Source organism: Amyelois transitella, chromosome 20, assembly GCF_032362555.1.
Source record: "Amyelois transitella isolate CPQ chromosome 20, ilAmyTran1.1, whole genome shotgun sequence".
NCBI lineage: Eukaryota > Metazoa > Arthropoda > Insecta > Lepidoptera > Pyralidae > Amyelois > Amyelois transitella.
In genome coordinates this window covers 2766962-2784275 of record NC_083523.1, presented here as the reverse complement: position 1 = coordinate 2784275, position 17314 = coordinate 2766962, and the positions used below count along the sequence as shown (strand labels likewise).

The 17314-nt window shown below is 33.1% G+C and overlaps 1 protein-coding gene across 6 annotated transcripts in view; it reads right to left on the bottom strand.

Moving 5' to 3' along the window:
* The window catches only part of LOC106134440 (atrial natriuretic peptide receptor 1), a 192675-nt gene that overhangs the window by 33112 nt on the left and 142249 nt on the right, over positions 1–17314 (bottom strand). For all 6 annotated transcript variants that reach the window (XM_060950032.1, XM_060950031.1, XM_060950033.1 and 3 more), the window contains 4 exons: positions 14585–14699; positions 12971–13118; positions 10996–11194; positions 8494–8585 (listed from right to left, as the gene is read on the bottom strand). In XM_060950032.1, coding sequence (XP_060806015.1) covers positions 8494–8585; positions 10996–11194; positions 12971–13118; positions 14585–14699 — 554 coding nt within the window. The remainder of the gene's footprint in view (positions 1–8493; positions 8586–10995; positions 11195–12970; positions 13119–14584; positions 14700–17314) is intronic.

Here is a 17314-nt window from a genome sequence, read left to right as displayed (position 1 = left end):
TAATTATGTAAGCAATTGAAGTTGGAACCATGCACAAAAGTTAGTCTTAAGATCGACTGAGATTAATGTAATCTCTCATATATCAGTAAGCTATATGTTTGTGTTAAACACGAAATGTTAATTAATTCTGTGACATATCTTCATTGGTGTTCACATACATATATAATGTTCAATATCTCTAATGTCAGGATCAAAACATTTTGTTCAGGCTTAATGTAAGCACATTAAAATCCCGATTAATTTAAATAATAAATGTTTATTCGACATTAAATCATATATGCATAGATTCAGTCAAGGATACTGAATAACTTTTGTAGAGTAATGTTTAAAGAAAATCTATTATGCGATAGGGCAGCGGTGTCGTACGATTCCGAATGAAAAAAGAGAAGGACATGATGGTACAGATTCAAATTAGTAACTTTTCTGAATTATTTACCTATATACGCCAGTGTGAAGGCGGGAGTCACTTTGTATGAAAACCCGACTTACCAAATCCAGTATTGTGGTCATACGCGCACCGACGTGACCGCTTCAGAGCGTTAATAACGCATGCATACATACATATAATCACGTCTATATACCTTGCGGGGAAGACAAAGCCAACAGACTTGAAAATACTGATAGGCCACTTTCAGCTGTTTGGCTTACTGATAGAATTAATATTCATATAAAGTGACAAGTTACTAGCCCGTCGCCTAAAAGATGAATCTCAAAGTTTATAAGCCTATCCCTTAGTTACAGTTAGTAAAGAGATGGAGTGGTCCTATTCTTTTTTTCTATTGGTGCGGGGAACCACACGGCACCAATAGAAAAAAGAAATATAACGAATAGAAAAATAACGCAATCTGAACAAAACAATATTTGCATAATACTCTAAGGCCATATCATGTAGATCTATTTTAAAATGAGAGATGTATAAACAATTTTAGTATTATAAGGGGTCTACAAAGAAAGGCTTAGTTTCTTAGAACTAAGCCCATCTTTGTATAATGTCAAAGACCCTTGGTTTGAGGATTACATTCGCTACGTTCTGCCATTAAGTTCACATTCAATGTTTTGAAACGGAGAGCACAAAGACAACCATTAATTGGTGTAATGAGTATATGTCCAGAATGGCCTATATCACTGAATGAATAAATAGCCTTACGAGGTGTTCGACAGAGAGAGAATTTTCAGCACTTTAACATTTAGGCGGATAGTATATTACTAGTCGCCTTGATTTTTTTACTACATTTAATATTTTACAAAATTTAGAAATTTATACTAATTTAATAGGTACTATATACTTTTTAAATTTGTAACGCGATAACTTTCAGACCATCGGTCCGAAAGTTATCGCGTTACAAACTTGCATACTTACATACAAAAATGTATTTTAGCACCAAGTTTGATGATAGCTAAGGTAGGTAGCTAAGGTACCTACTTGCTTTGCTCGTTTTGTCAATTATGGACTAGAGGACGCCCACGCCTTTGTTCGCGGCTTAAGAAAAATTCCATTGATTCCCCTGCCTCCGGGAATTTTGGGAAATCCTCTCTTAGTGTACCCCATGACCACATAAGGAACCTGCATGCTTTATTCCAGCTTCCTATGCTAGTAGCATCGCGTGTACTTTTTATGTCAGTCATACACACATAGTAACGCAAGAGTTGTCTTATGGTTTTATACATTTTAAAACCACTCATGAATTTCATAAGAGTGTTACATTCTAAGCTCACTATTCAGCCAATTTCCTAGTTCTACCGAGATAAAGTCGTGACTTGAAAGTAGTAAAAGTAGCATTTATGAGATTTTTACAAGGATTTCTGCACATTCTTTTACAAAATTTATGTAGACCATATTATAGCATTCCACAATGTTACCACTTATTTTTTTTAATTATTTTATAGCTGCAAATTTGAACTGATGTTCTAGTTATTCTTTTTTTTTTTTTACACATATATATGTCTTGGTACCTTACTAGGTAAACTGAGCCAACAGTAACAGACCACTTGATAAGGTTAATATTAATGATAAAATAATTTTTAATAAAGTAAAATAAACAACAAACTAAATTTAGTTAAAATGGTTTCTAAACCAATAAGTAAAGTAATAAGGTAAACCAAGATTCTAAAGTGAAAGATTCACTCTTCATTTCATCTTCATCCCTTAAGGTCAAAATTAGGTTCACCCTGAAATCTCAACAGGAATGTGAATCGTGTTACATCATCGTATTGGGACCAAAATCTTTAATGTATAAACAAGTCCCCGGGATCGATGTGTGTCGTTCCTCGATTCCCGATGAACGCGTGAACAATTTATTTTCTGTGACATCGATCTTGACTCCGTTAGTGATGGGAAAGTGATGACAGATTTTGTCTTATCGATCATAGAACTTCGTTTCATTAGTAAGGCAATTATTTGTATCATAACAGAAAATATTGTTATTTGGGCTATTAATGAATTAAATTAATTGAGTGATTCTCAAATACTTAGGAAAACTATTTCGCCTTAGCAAAGTTCGTGAAAAGTCTGCAAACATTTGGAATTCTGTATTGTACTACTTAAAACTAGTTGTAAATGTATCCAAAAGTTTTCAGGAAACATAATATTTATCACAAACATCACTATTGTGACGTCGGATTTTCCAATACTAGTTCTTATACTGACTAATCGAGTAGACGTTCTAATCTCTAATATTACAATTTCTATTATTTTCCTATTACCTGTTTAGAGTGCATATAATAAAAAAGCGCGCATCACTAAAGCGTCCTAAAATAAACAGCCACCTAAGTTTACTATCAAATCGTCGGCGAATCCGGAATCTTTTGGGACGTGATCGGATCCGATACATCTTTGAAACCCGATCGTGTTTGATGGCAATAAAGATGGCGACGGAGTGTGGGACGGTGACGGTTAAACAGATTGTTTTTACGCGACGAAAGAATAAACGCCATGTGCTTTATAATTCAACTAGCTTTTGCCCGTGGCTTCGCCTGCGTAAATTTCGCTTCCATAAAAAGATTGCTTAGATAAAAAGCCTTGCATTGATATAAACTAACATTATGCAAAAAAAATTGATGTATCTCTGTGGCGCAGCGGTAGTTTGCTTGTCTGCGACATCGGAGGTCCCGGGTTCGAATCCCGGCCAGGGCATGATGAGAAAAGAACTTTTTCTGATTGGCCTGGGTCTTGGATGTTTATCTATATAAGTATTTAGCATAAAATATAGTATCGTTGAGTTAGTATCTCGTAACACAAGTCTCGAACTTACTACGAGGTTAACTCATTCAGTGTAATTTGTTCCGTATTTATTTATATAGAGAATATTACACATCGCTATGCTACTTCACTCTCATGTCTGTAGTGTATGTGCATATGTATAAGTGTGAAAGAGAAGGTAGTATAATGTTATTTCTAGCACACATCCATTTTAGAATTTAGACAGCAATTCACGATGGAAAGTACAGTGAGCGTTTGTGTCTGAGAGCCGATAAGCCGGAATATAAGCGAATCACTATAATATCTTTCCATACATATACAGTCACCTCTATATCCCTCGCGGGGTAGACAGAGCCAATAGTCTTAAAAAGACGTTAATTCTTTCCAATTCCCATAATACTATTTCCATAATACCATATTAATATTTGATAAAAGGTGTTGAATACGCCGACAAGCGACCGACAGACCAGCTTGCATAAAAATATTGACAAAACTGGATGAAGCGAAAGAATTATATCTACAGGGAACTTGGCAAGTGGATAGATAGATATATTTTTAATTTACGCAAGCAACATTAATTTTGCAATTTCCCAGAAGATTTAATTTTCCTCTTATAAAATGCTCGCTCTGAACAGTTTTCTCAGCTGAATGAAGTTACGTTTTTCCAGGAACGCAATAATTCTGCTGTTGCTCTATAAAACAAAGTTACAGATAAAATATTGTACATTTTTCCTTTGTTCGTTAACAATAATTAACAAAGTTACGGGATTAATCATCGGAGCGTATTCCCGATTGAGTCATTAGCGGTGGACTAAGGTTACGTAAGTTAGGTGATTTACTTGATGATTTTCTCAAAGAAGATTCGATTTAAAGATTCTTTCGAAGAGAGAAATAAGAAAATATAATATAAAAAGTATATACGGTACAGATAATACAAATCACAATAGGACGTCATGGCAAAGGGTCAGGTCAGTCAAGAGTACCCGAAACCGCCGCATGAAGAGAGTTATGAATGTAGATGAAGCGAAGGAAGTATGCAGAGATCGTGGCAAGTGGAAAGAGGTAGTCTCTGCCTACCCCTCCGGGAAAGAGGTGTTATTTTATGTATGTATGTATTACACAAATCGAGTAAGCTTCGAAGCAAGTTTGATTCGAAAATGTGGATGAAGCGATAGTGTGGCAAGTGGAAAGAGGTAGTGTCTGCCGTGTCCATTGGACTATACCTACGTAGTAGAAGGCCTGTATTGTGTTAAAGACCAAAGCCCACTTCTTATATATAATTCCTCCACAAAGAGGTGTGATTTTATGAATCAAAAAACTTTGAAGTCAGGTACGATAAAATTTGGCAACGAGTTAGAAGAACTAGAGGTAACAAAGTTCTGTATAAGTTTCATAATTTAATCGAATTCGCATTCATAATTTAATCAGCGCCAACCAGTGGTAACGCCACATTATAATTCCGCACAAATTCGCGTTTACTTGCTCGATTCATTTGATCGATTCAATCTTGTACTTACTTCACAGACAACTCGAAATGGACAATCACTACTGCACTACTAGATTATCAAATTATAGTAAAACTAGCTGTTGCCCGCGACTTCGTCCGCGTAAATTTCGAGTTGAATCTACAATAATGTGAAATAAATCAATAAACTAATCATATGAAATCTTACCGAGTAAATGAATACATTATTTTTGACCAATAAAGCAATTCTTTGTGGTAACGTAAATAAAAAAAATTAATGCTGTCGTACAATGAAAAATGACTTTGAATTTTAAATTTCGTAACTTATTTGCAGGCAAACTCATGTCTTAAGTTCATTCAAATGACGATAACTTTTTTTTTTGTGAACCGATTTTGATGTTTTTCTGAGTTAAAACAAAGCAATTAGTGAAAGCTTTAAGTAGATCGGTTCAGTACTTTCGGAGATAAACGTGATCATACATACAGACAGACAGACAATAAAAACGCTTTTTATTATTCATTCTAAGTGTCCCTTAAAAATATTTTTACTGTTTCATTATATGTACATAGATAACGGAAGTTACTATAACTGCCGAGTGTGCAACTTGGGAACACATAAAGATTAGAGAAAAACAAAAACAATTTCGAAAGGGACTTAACGAGAGTCGAAACGGCATAAGTTACCGGTCAAAGTATGCTACTAGTCGATTCCTAGACAAAGTTTGGCCCATCCAAATAAATAATTGGATGTATCAAGGTAACTTGAAAGAGTAAGACCGTACAACTTCCTACACGTAACGGAGTAGCATTGACATCGTTCAAAATAGACAACATAACTTACATAGCGTGCTTGGCAGGTATTTACAATAAGATATTTACATGACCTATTATGGCATTTACATATTGTAGAAAGTAACTTTATTGTTTTTTTTTTTCTTTCTTTCTTTTCAGAGGAGATATGGTAGGATATTTTTTATATTTATTTATCTTAATTTAACCAATCAATGAAATAACATCGCAATTTCGTATCCGTAAAAAACAAGAAACAACATTTAAAGCCCTTATTTTATGGGTTATAATTATCTTAAATATAATATTTATTAAACGTAATTCAGTAGTCGTATATGATTTATCAAGATATATTTGGATTGTCGTGTATTGATTTGGGACACCTTATTCTATTGTTTGAACATAATTTTACCGTCCGCTGACTGCAGATTACATGTTATTTGAAATATGATATTGATAAATAAGCAAAGTTTTTGCAAGATTTCATAGGTTTAACCACTATGTTAAACCACATTAGTCTTGAAGCATTATACGGAAATTAATAAATAAATTACTTTTATATCCTTTACGGGGTAGACAGACTCTGTCGTACGTCAACGTGGCCTACGTTCAGCTGTTTAGCTTAATGATAGAATTGAGATTCAAATAGTGACAGGTTGCTAGCCCATCGCCTAAAAGAAGAATCCCAAGTTTAAAAGCTTATCCTTCAGTCGTCATCCTTTTACGACATCCATGGTAACGAGATGGAGTGGTCCTATTCTTTTTTTTATTAGTTGCCGGGAACCACACGGCACATTGTGAAAAATATAATCTAAAAATGGTAATACAATAGTATTTTAAGGTGAAAAGACGTCATCTATTTCCATTTATGTCATTGGCGCGAAGTTCCAAGGAAAATAGAACAACCCTTCTTTGTAACAAACTTGTACAGCGGTGGTTCTAGAAGTTTCTTGAGCACTTGTTAAGAGCCTTTGGAATTTTAATGCGTGTATTTCCTTAGATTTAATTGATATTTTGGAGGCGAATGTATTCAGTTGGACTTTTCTGTCTGACCATTTGTCAATTGAAGTACAGCTTTTTATTAAGATGATTTAGTAATCCATTCTCTCTCTCTCATCTCTGTGTTCCCGGTTGAATTCTCCACAAAAGTGTTGTAGAGCTCGGGGTCCGCCGTACGATTTTATTCTCTCAACTTAGTGTGGGTTTCGGCGTCCTGAGTTTTCAGTACATTGGCTCGCATATTTATTGAATTAAAATGAATTTTTTTATGTTTAAATGTTACAAATTTAGTTTTTCCAAAAATTTTCTTATTTTTCTAGTTTAGAATATACTTAATAATTATTCATGAACCCTAATAGTGTTTGTATGAAAGTATTTGCTGTGTATTGTGTGGAGTCCATTAAGCAGTGAAACTCATCGATTTTTTAGAATTTCAACAAACCTGTCATTATAGATTGCTTCTCCTTTTATAGAACACTAGAGTACGCCTACGGCTCCACACGCGTATAGCGAAAAATCCAGTTCCCGTTCCGGATTTTCGGAAAAGTCTCACTTAGTGCAATCACGGGCCATGGGACAAAAAGGCCACTTTAGTTTAAACTTTGAAAGCATTGGATAACGGTGACAAGGATAGATTCGTAAAGCTAAACTCTAAAAAATTAACATACGAGTAGTTCTATTAAACCTGCATAACAATGAACAACACGCTTTTAACAAAATTCCCAAACTAAAAAGCGCTTTTCAAATTTTTTCCGCTGCCAAACTAACGAAATATTTACTGTCATCACAGAGCAAGTAACATCCCACCAAAATGTCCTCCCAAACGAACACAGAGCTACGCCACTCTGTGCGATCCACAAACGAAACAAAAGTGTGAAAATATGTGCAGTAAAAGTGATTGAAAAATTCCAAATCCAATTTCGTTTACGCGTCGGCATATTTTTTTATAGGAACGCAAAATGATTTTATTCAAACAATTGAATATTTTGGGGGATAAACGTTTTATCGCTTGAAAACATTAATTGAAATGGTTTTGCGAAAATGGTGTAAATTTAGAGATCTGTTATGGCAGATGGAATTTCTTAATGTCTGTAACACGTTTTGGAAATCACCTTTTGTTGTGAGACTGGTTCTGTAATCCTACGGGGTTCATTCGGTACAGTCTTTGGTGAAATTCAGCACTCCAGCAAATTAAGGGTTTCCTTGTATATATTATATCTAGGGTTGCACTGAAAAAAGTGGCTTCGCACTTTTGGGAATTTCTAGGAACAACATACATACATACATACATCACGTGTGTCTCCCAATGGGGAAAGTAGAGACTATGGATGTCCACTTGTTACCATCCTTACAGACCTCTCCCGCTTCCTCCACACTCATTTCTCTTTTCAAACATATTCAACGATTACCAGTAGGTACTCTTAACATGTCCAATCTTTTAAAACGCTTGAAATTTGGTCCTTAAAAGTTCACGAGGCCCCACCACTACTACCGTCAACTCTGCATTATAATTTCCTTAATTCTAGGAACAATAGTAAATTTTATTCTAAAATGTCTAGTCTATCAGTATAATCAAATTTTTTTAAAAACTCTTCTCTTATTTTGCTCGCGAAAAACAAAAATACAGATCGCCTCAGTTTGTAACATTAATAGTAATAAGTTGCTCAAAAAAATACACATTCTACGTTCTCATTTACATAAAACCAAGTGAAAAATGAGCGGTATGATGATAACGTGAAAATACAAAGGTGCTCTCAAATGAACAGGGATTCTGCTCGAGTTGTTCTGAATGAGAGCTCCCTGATTGCGGTTTTGTTGATGTGAGAACTGTGAAAAATAACCTGGAAATATTTTAAAAATCCTCTTGAAGGACGTAAATAAACCTTATAATACGCACAAATTTAGATGTTAAAACTGTGAACTGAGCTGAGAACAAAAGCTGGTAGTAAAAATACTGCAAATATAACTTATCTTTATAATGACAACAACTTCTACAAACTCTGCAACGGCTTATAAAAATTGCAATGAAATGGACACTGACCTCGAACATACTGGTCTTGGGGTTCATATCCAGCAGAGAGTACGACGCCACGCGATCTCCATTCGAGTCGATTATAACCTCGCCGGTGATCCCTGTAAAAAAAATGAGGTTTACAAGTGTAAAAAATTACACGGGAGTACGAAAAAATGGAGTTCTCTCCGCGTTACCGATTTGCATCTGTTTTTGAACGCAAGGTAATTTTCAGAGTTCAGTGGTGAAGTAAATCTTCTGTTTTCATAACATTTTTCATCGGACCATGTATCATCACATGAATATTAATACTTTTTGTCAACAACAATATGTTTTTGACTAAAATAAAGATGCTAACAGTCGCATTTTATATACTATAACTAAAAGATGAAATATTAGAATTTAGCCTTGCTTGGTTTGGATAGTTCTTTGTAAATGAAACGGAGGTTTCTTAAACAGCTTTTTGACTTTGCTCATATCTTAGGAATATTTGCTTTAAAGTAGTAAAAAGTGTTACTAATTTTACATACATAACTGTTGCAAGGAAAAGTTGTGCAAGAAATTGAGTGCCTATTAGTAGTAATTTAACAAAAAGAAATCAAACGAATATGAAATTATAATCAAACAAGCAGATAATAGAATAGAGCTTTTTGAAAATTTAATGGTGCGTAACCCTGTGCGTGATTCCTAATCGCTCTAAACCGGTTTTTTGCTTAATCGCATGTCAAAAATTAACGAGATTTACACGTGTAGAAGAATAACACTTGGGTGTAAAAAATAGGCTTGGCCTCTCATTGTCATAGGTGCTTACACGTTTAATTTAGGCAAGGTCATTTTTTACTTAAATCGAATCAGGATGAGATAGTATATAGTTAATTCATATTTAGCTTTTGCCTAGTTCCGATTTGTCATGAAAATAATTTTAACAAAAAACTGTAGTCGACTATTTATTAGATTTAAAGTTTGAAGTATCAGTGTACTTACTAACATAACGTCAATATTTTACACTATATTACATTATTAATTATTATTGTATTTTAATATATTAAAGTAAATATTATAGCAGGGATTAATTCAAAATTAAGGTATTAAAAAAATTGTATTGTAATTGTATTGTATGAAATTGAAACTTATTTACGTGTGATGACAATAAAAAAATATTTCAAAAGCGTTTGAAAAGGCAGAAATCTAATAAAGCTTGTATGTTTCGTTTTGTGGAAGTGTGTTATTTCAATCCAATAAAAAACTTCGTAACATTTTTCGGGACGTCCTCCCAAATCGCGTAACGGTAAACAAGAAATCTAATTACAAACAACAAATTCTAAACAAGCAATTTTCTTCTGTACTCTCTACGTGTCGGAATTTCGTTGGAATTCCGCTTAAATTTTCTTCTCGCCGTTTCTTAGACAAGTGTTCAAAACAAGTTTCGAGAAATAATTGCGTTTGTTAAAGTTAGCAGTAATTTCATAGCGGATTTTCTATGAATGTAACTTTAATTAGTATAAAGATAAAGTTTTGGTATTGTTTTAAATATAAGACGATAAGAAATTATGAAATCTAATTATCTGAAATTTATTGATTTCAGTTTTGCATGAAATTTTTGAAGATAGAGTATTTATATTTTGTCATTAAGATCTTTAGGAAATTAAGAAGTAGGTAAATACTTATTAAGTTTCACAAAGATTTTATATTGAAGAGAATACAATCAAAAAAAAAATCAAATTCTTTAAGGCATAGATAATTCTTAAATTTCAAAATAATTCGTTTTTAGATACATAAGATATTCAACAAATATTAGTGAAATTCGTTCGGTAATGTTAGCTCTATTGTAAAAGTAGGTAATTTCAAAAAATTATTCATAATTCCACAAATGAAGATAAGAAAAAAAAAATTAAAATGTGTCGACACGCAGCTGTTGAGATAAAAAAGTAAGATATTTTTAAATGATAATTTGTTCAAAGGTTAAAATTCTAAGACTAAATAAATCCACTTAGATTTACATCTGAAGATTAAACAAAATTCAAAGAAAATCCATGCAAAATTAAATATTATTCTTCTCATAAATTTGGGATTAGCGAACTTTATAATACTCGTTTATCTTTATCATTCAAATTTATCTTCGCCTTTAGATAAGTTTGTTTTTTATCAAGCAAAGAAGTAATACCTAAAATGTCTCATTCATAAGTTCTATTATTGAAAATTCTTTAGTTTAAAATTTCTAATACGTTAAATTGTTTAATTTGAAGTAAAAATAAAAGAGTAATAAGCGGGTAATTGAAAGTCTGAACAAATTTAGCCGAGTTAAACATGTCTGCTAAAAATATTTTTTTATAATATTACCATGGCAGCGAACCTATTTTGTTTTTATACAAACAGTGTTTGACTTATAAATCATCATCGAAACAATATTGTTTGTTTTGTGACTATAATGCACTAAGTCTTTAAGGCACATAAAGGGGACACAAAAAAGGTTATTTTCAAAAGTCTCTTTCAAGATTCTAATTTTAAAAATATTAAAAACACAAATCTTACCTTGAAAGGTCCTATTCCACATGTTCCTTATGACAGCGGCGCCATCTAACGGCCCCTTAGTGATGTCAACCTCCCTCAGAGTAGCGTTCAGCGCAAGCGCATACAACAGCACGGCGTCGTAGAAGGCGGCTACGAAGGTGGACACCACTTCTCCTTTGCCAAATGTGTAGTTGTATTTCGTGGCTGCTAATTCTTTCACCTGGGGGAAGAAGTGTGTTTATAAGTGTACTAGCGTTGCCCGAAGCTTTGTTCCGGTGGGAACTATCAAAAAAGCAGGCAAGAATAAATTATTATTGTTCATTAAAATTTTCGTGAAAATTGGTCCGGTTGGTTAATCTGTCGGCCTATCTGCCTAACAGGTAGACATATAGACAGACAGACTATCGCTTATAATATTAATGAGACGGATGGCAATAGTTACAAGATAACGCCCGCAAGTACGCTCGCGTAAGAAAAAGTCTTGTTTATATCGCGGTTTCTGTTAAAATTTCGTAGCCTTTTTCTTTGTCTTCTGGATTCAAAAATTGTTCAATAGATTATCCACACAATTCCATCATTAAGCCACACCGCTGAACGTCTTTGTCTTCCCCACAAGGGATATAGACGTGGGTATGTATATAATATTTGAAAGGGTGTTTGTTTGTCTGTCTTTTACGTCAAAACTACTGAACCGATCTCCATGAACTTTTGCAAACAAATCACAGAGCTACGGGCGAAAGCTAGTATGTATAAACAAATATTGCGCGTTTAACAGTGCAGAATTTAATAACACCTATACGTGGAATAAACAACCATTAGATTCAAAATTAATGCTTTACATTCAATTAATGACAAGACACCGTCAAATTGAAGGGCGAAATTAGAATTGCTTTGAACTATGAATGCTAAAATTATATGAAAGGACAATCTCTTTGAATAGTTTCATTCTGGTTGATTAACGTTTGAAAATAATAATTAATAATTAATTTAACATGTTGTTGCTGTGAAATATAATTTAATTAACATCTTGTTGCCATGATTTCACAGGAATTAATAACAAGTTTTATCGAATTTTCCAAAACAGACATAACATTAAAAAAATACTCATTAAAATAATATGAGACGACAAATGGTATCATAATTATTTGGGAATGAATAGAAAACTTTAAAAACTGATATGTGAAATAATAATAAACTACATACATACGTACTTGAAAAGACAATAAACTATAAATGAAAAGCTTAAAAACATCGACATTGTGCTAAAGAATTGTGTTGTTTATTTGAAATTCTAATATAGAACAGCAGCTTGCTTTTTTGAAACAGGAAAAGAATTTGCGCCAACAACAAATTAATCTTGCTTTGACATTTCAATAATTATTTTTGACAAAACAAAAGTGGTCTTCAGATTTAGACGTGTTATTTATAAAAGCAATTTTAGTTTTTCCCGTATGCTAAAGTTTCCAAGAAACTTTTTCAATTTCCGTTCTATTTTAATTTTTATCCGGTTCAAAAATTTACCTAGTATATGCGTTTGAAATTTTTAAATTTTATTATTAGTACAAAAATAATGAAAGCGGACTATATAAATATGCTATATAATATAATAGGTCGAATTGACACTTAGTGTGACTTTCATCAATTACTATTACCCAAATTTAATTAAGCTTTAATAATTTCAGTCTCCGTTAAATTTCTTTCATCTTATAGATATTTGATTATTACCATTACTGAAAACTATACACGAACTCTGTCTATCGCTTTAGTGCAATTGACACTAGTGAGTGCATTACTTTTTACACAGAGTTTATTATAATACGGTTATTAACGCACATGTAACGCACCTTTATTTTATTTTTATCTCTATTATTTTTTAATAGTTATAATGCAACGCGAGAGTTTAACAATTAGTCTGTTATTTTAACGAAGTCTTCACGAAGGAAACTACGTTGTAGTTAACGCAACGCTAACAAACACATCATGATGACGAGATTACCTGGTCTGAGAATTCCAAATACTCCTTCTTTTCAGGCGCTGGGCTGGTGACAGTGAGGACAGCACTATATGCCCGTCTCGCTCGCTCGTTCCGCTCTTCCGTGTCGCCTTCAACTTTCCATGGTTCTTTTGACGATGCTGACGCCAAACTAGGAAGAATTAGATTTGATAAAAATTCAAATATAGATCTTAGTAGAATAATAAGAGGGACTATAACTCCTTAAGAAGATGATACTTAACCAAATATTGGAAAAATAAATAATCTGTTTTTAACCAACTCCATATTATTAACAAAGATCTATTAAAATGAAGATAAATATAATTGATGAACCCTGAGAACTTTCTTTCAAACTGAAATAGGTTTATAGTAAAGAGTTATGAGTGTTGAGGAAGCGGGAGAGGTTTGTTAGGATCGTAGCGGCCTTGGAAGAGGCAGTAAACTTAGTTTTAAGTAATTTAATTGACGTCAACCAATGTTGTGAAACCCTAAGATTTGACAATTATTAAGCGATATGAAGTATCCTATAATAATGAATTAAAAAAATTTAATTTGAATTTGTATGTATATAGTAATAAGTAAGGTAGCAAATAAAAATATCACTGCGCCCAACACATTTGCTTAAAATATTGTCAATATACAGAAGCAATTTTCTTGATGGAACATCATCTTTCATTTGGACCCAAAATACACAAATTTTGTGTATGATAGATACATAATATGTTATATGAGAGCGCCGTAATATCTGCGAATACATGCGGGAACTGTAAATAAAAGATAATGGTACAAATATTTACCCACATCTCACTCGTTTGCATTGCGTTTATGCTTTTCAAATGAGTTTTTAAGAGGCTTTTTTAACAGTCTGTGTATACGAGTATTAGTATCCATTGATGAACAAAACTTTAAATAAGAGACTAGAAGTCCGCTCTGGCTTCACACTAATCCTTTTTTTTATAGATATCTTTCTCAGAAAACCCTCTTTTGAACATTTTAAACAGGAACAAAATCCGTTCAAACTTTCCGAGATTAGCACATACATACAGACTTTATTATATGTTGTGAAGTAAAGAAGATTACCATACACATCTTCCTGACATTGGTCCCGGTTAAGTCCCCACATCTTTGTAGAGGAGCCCGGGGTATGCCTTTGACCATGGATCCTGGATTGGGTTAGTCATGTTTTTACACTAAGCGACTTCAATCTCAGCAGCCAATAGAAAATCTTATACTTTATATGTATACAATTATATAAAGGAATATTAGGAAGACCTAGACGAACGTATCTTAATTCAAATTAAGGACGTCCTGGTAAAGGCTCAGGTCAAGAGTACCCGAAACCTGAAAAATGAGGCGAAGAAAGTATGCAGAGATCGTGGCAAGTGGAAAGATGTAGTCTCTGCCTACCCCTCCGGGAAAAAGGCGAGATAGTATGTATGTATGTTATATAAATACTAGCGTCTGCTCGCGGATTTACACGCGAGTCAATTGAAGCCTATATGTGTTATCAATACACTCAATACACCTCATATTATATAAAATCAGAATCTGTAAGTATTGATTGAATTTCCTTAAGACACAAATCAACACGGATGTAGGTATAAGAAGTACACTTACTTCGAAAATAGTTCAATATTGAAGAACACGTACTCTCCCGAAGACACCATGTTGAGGTCGTCGGCGGCTAACATGATTTCCCTGACTGTACTCGGGTTAGCGCACACTACTACGACTGTAACAAGATAAAATAAGCTTAATTACTATGTTGAAAACAATTGCACGCAAATATTTTTCAAATAGTTCTAGAATATTAAAAAAAATAAGGTTATTGTTATTACGTCTTGAAAAATTAAGATAAAAAATTAATTCGAAATAAATTAAAGTTGTTTGTCCAACACCTCTTATTTTTCATTGTGCTCAAAATTAAAATAATTCGTAATAAGAAAAATATTTGTATAAATAGCCAAATTTACTTAAAGATGAAGCAATTAAAATCAATTGTATAATATTTCATGATCTTTAAATTTTAATGTTGGCCCAAAGGTTTTTTTAATATTCGACAGCTTGAAAATCATGATTGTAGCTCTAAATGATAGTGCATCTGTTTGTCGCCTCATAAGACAAAGATGGTGTAATCCCACCCTAGAGTGCCGATAACCACATGTCTCATGTTTTCATAAATGGAAAAGAACAGGCAACTTACTAAAAATATAAGAAAAAGATTTGAGAATGACAAAAGCATTCACGCAACATACTATTTATCTGAAAATTCCCACGGGGACACATTACTCTGGGCACAAATTGGACATAGTTCATAAACATGTAATTATGAACATTTTATCGTATAATTATGAACATTTTAACATGTAATCATGGGACATGTGTCAGGCGTTCGCAACAGCGCTCGAACTGACATTGACAGCTTGTACAGTCGCCTTGTAGTACTATGTCCAATTAGGGTTGTCGCTAGCATACAACGGATATTAATGTTATATCGATATAATAAGGGGACTTGAAGTTTCAGAATATTGTTGAAATTGGGTTAAATTTATCTTTATTATGGTAAAAATAAAATATACTTCCATTCAGAACTATTAAACGCTACTTTGGACATTAAAAATGATTATAAGAATGGTTTTCATTATCCTGTCCTGTCACATGTATCTGGTACTTGAGTTATTGTTAGAAATTTTCATTTCAAAGCGAGAATGAGAAGACACATGTCCAATTGTACACACAGTGAAAATATGTGAAAACTGAATTAATCACACCGGTATACGTTTTATTTCATCACACAAAAAAAATAATAGAAGTCAATTTCAAGATGGCGCTCAAACATAATGTAAGGTTTCTTTATATAAATATTCAGGCTCATGTAAAACAAAATACTTCATGTACCAAATATTTTTAACAGTGTCTAAATGTTTCATATAACATGTCATATACATACATTAAAAATAACTACATATACAACTTATACAAAAAACATTGAACGGCACGAGGAGATAGCAAAAAGCGAGAAATAATAAAAAATGTTAAACAGAGTAACATTTTCATTTATTTGTTTTTTGACAAATACAGGCCTGAAAGAAAAAAAAACATCAGTAACATTTTCTTTTTTTTTTTCTTCTGACAATGAAGATAAAAAAGACGATTGCGACCAGATACAAAACTATGTTTTATGTTTTAGGGCAACCCTAAGGAGACCGGGTTAACTTGGTGGAGCTGAGATTGAAAGCTGATTGGTTTGCCAGCTGCTTCAGTCGACAGATGATAGAACACAAATGGGCGTAAGGATTAATTTGTAGTGACTAATTTTACGCCCCGGATTTGCATGTATTACGACGAAGATTATAGGAAAACTAGCTCCAGACTCATAATACGTGATATTTCAAGAATATTAATTTAGTAGATAACCCGTGAAGAGGTAATAAACAAATAAATTTACTTTCATTTATAATAAATAAGTTAGGATTTATAGAAGATTATATTTAGGAAACCAAACTTAGTAAGTATATACAAATGAAATAAAATGAAGTTATATTTGTCTCTCTCGCTCTCTCTCAAATCTCAAAATCAAACAACAATCAAAAAAATTTTTATTCATGCCAGTTATTTAGCATACCTTACATCAATTTGCCAAACGTTACAATTCTAAAAAGCATTATTTTTCAGTGCATTAACATTCAAGAGAAACTTGAAAAGAAGTTTACGAAGTGTTTAAACCTTTTTGTAAAAGAAAATATTAACGAAGAATTTGGTATTCAACCCCAGTCTCGCCGAAAGTTTACATGTATTTCTTCAGAAAGATTAAGAGGCAATGCCTGGACAAAATTTAACCAAAGAAAGAATTTTTCAATCATTACTTATGTTTAAGCAATTAACAGAAATATGTTTTTCCATTCTCTCTCCTACCTCCTCACCTATCTCGATTTTCAATCTAAGTAACTAAAGCAAAAACTTGGTACCCTGGTCGGGTAGTACTTATAATTTATTTTGTCTCGAAATCCCCACGCAAGCCCTGGTGCGCAACTAGTATGTTACTGACTAGAAATTGTGCATGGTGTTTCCTCTTAAAAGCTAATACCTAAGGCTTGTTTATTCTCGCGCCCTTTCTGTCATCGTGTCGTTAAATATTTACACTCACTTCGAGACGCGACAATCGCTTGTCAAATATTGTTTATGTTTTTATCACCGTCTAGATACAATGTCAATAACTATGTACAAAATCTTAATACGTACAGGCGCTAGCAAAAAAATTCATTGTTTTTGGTTTGTTTAAAAGGGGATCATGTTTCTCTGCAGGCGACTCTGAATTCGCAAGCATAGTTAAATGTGAAATAGAAA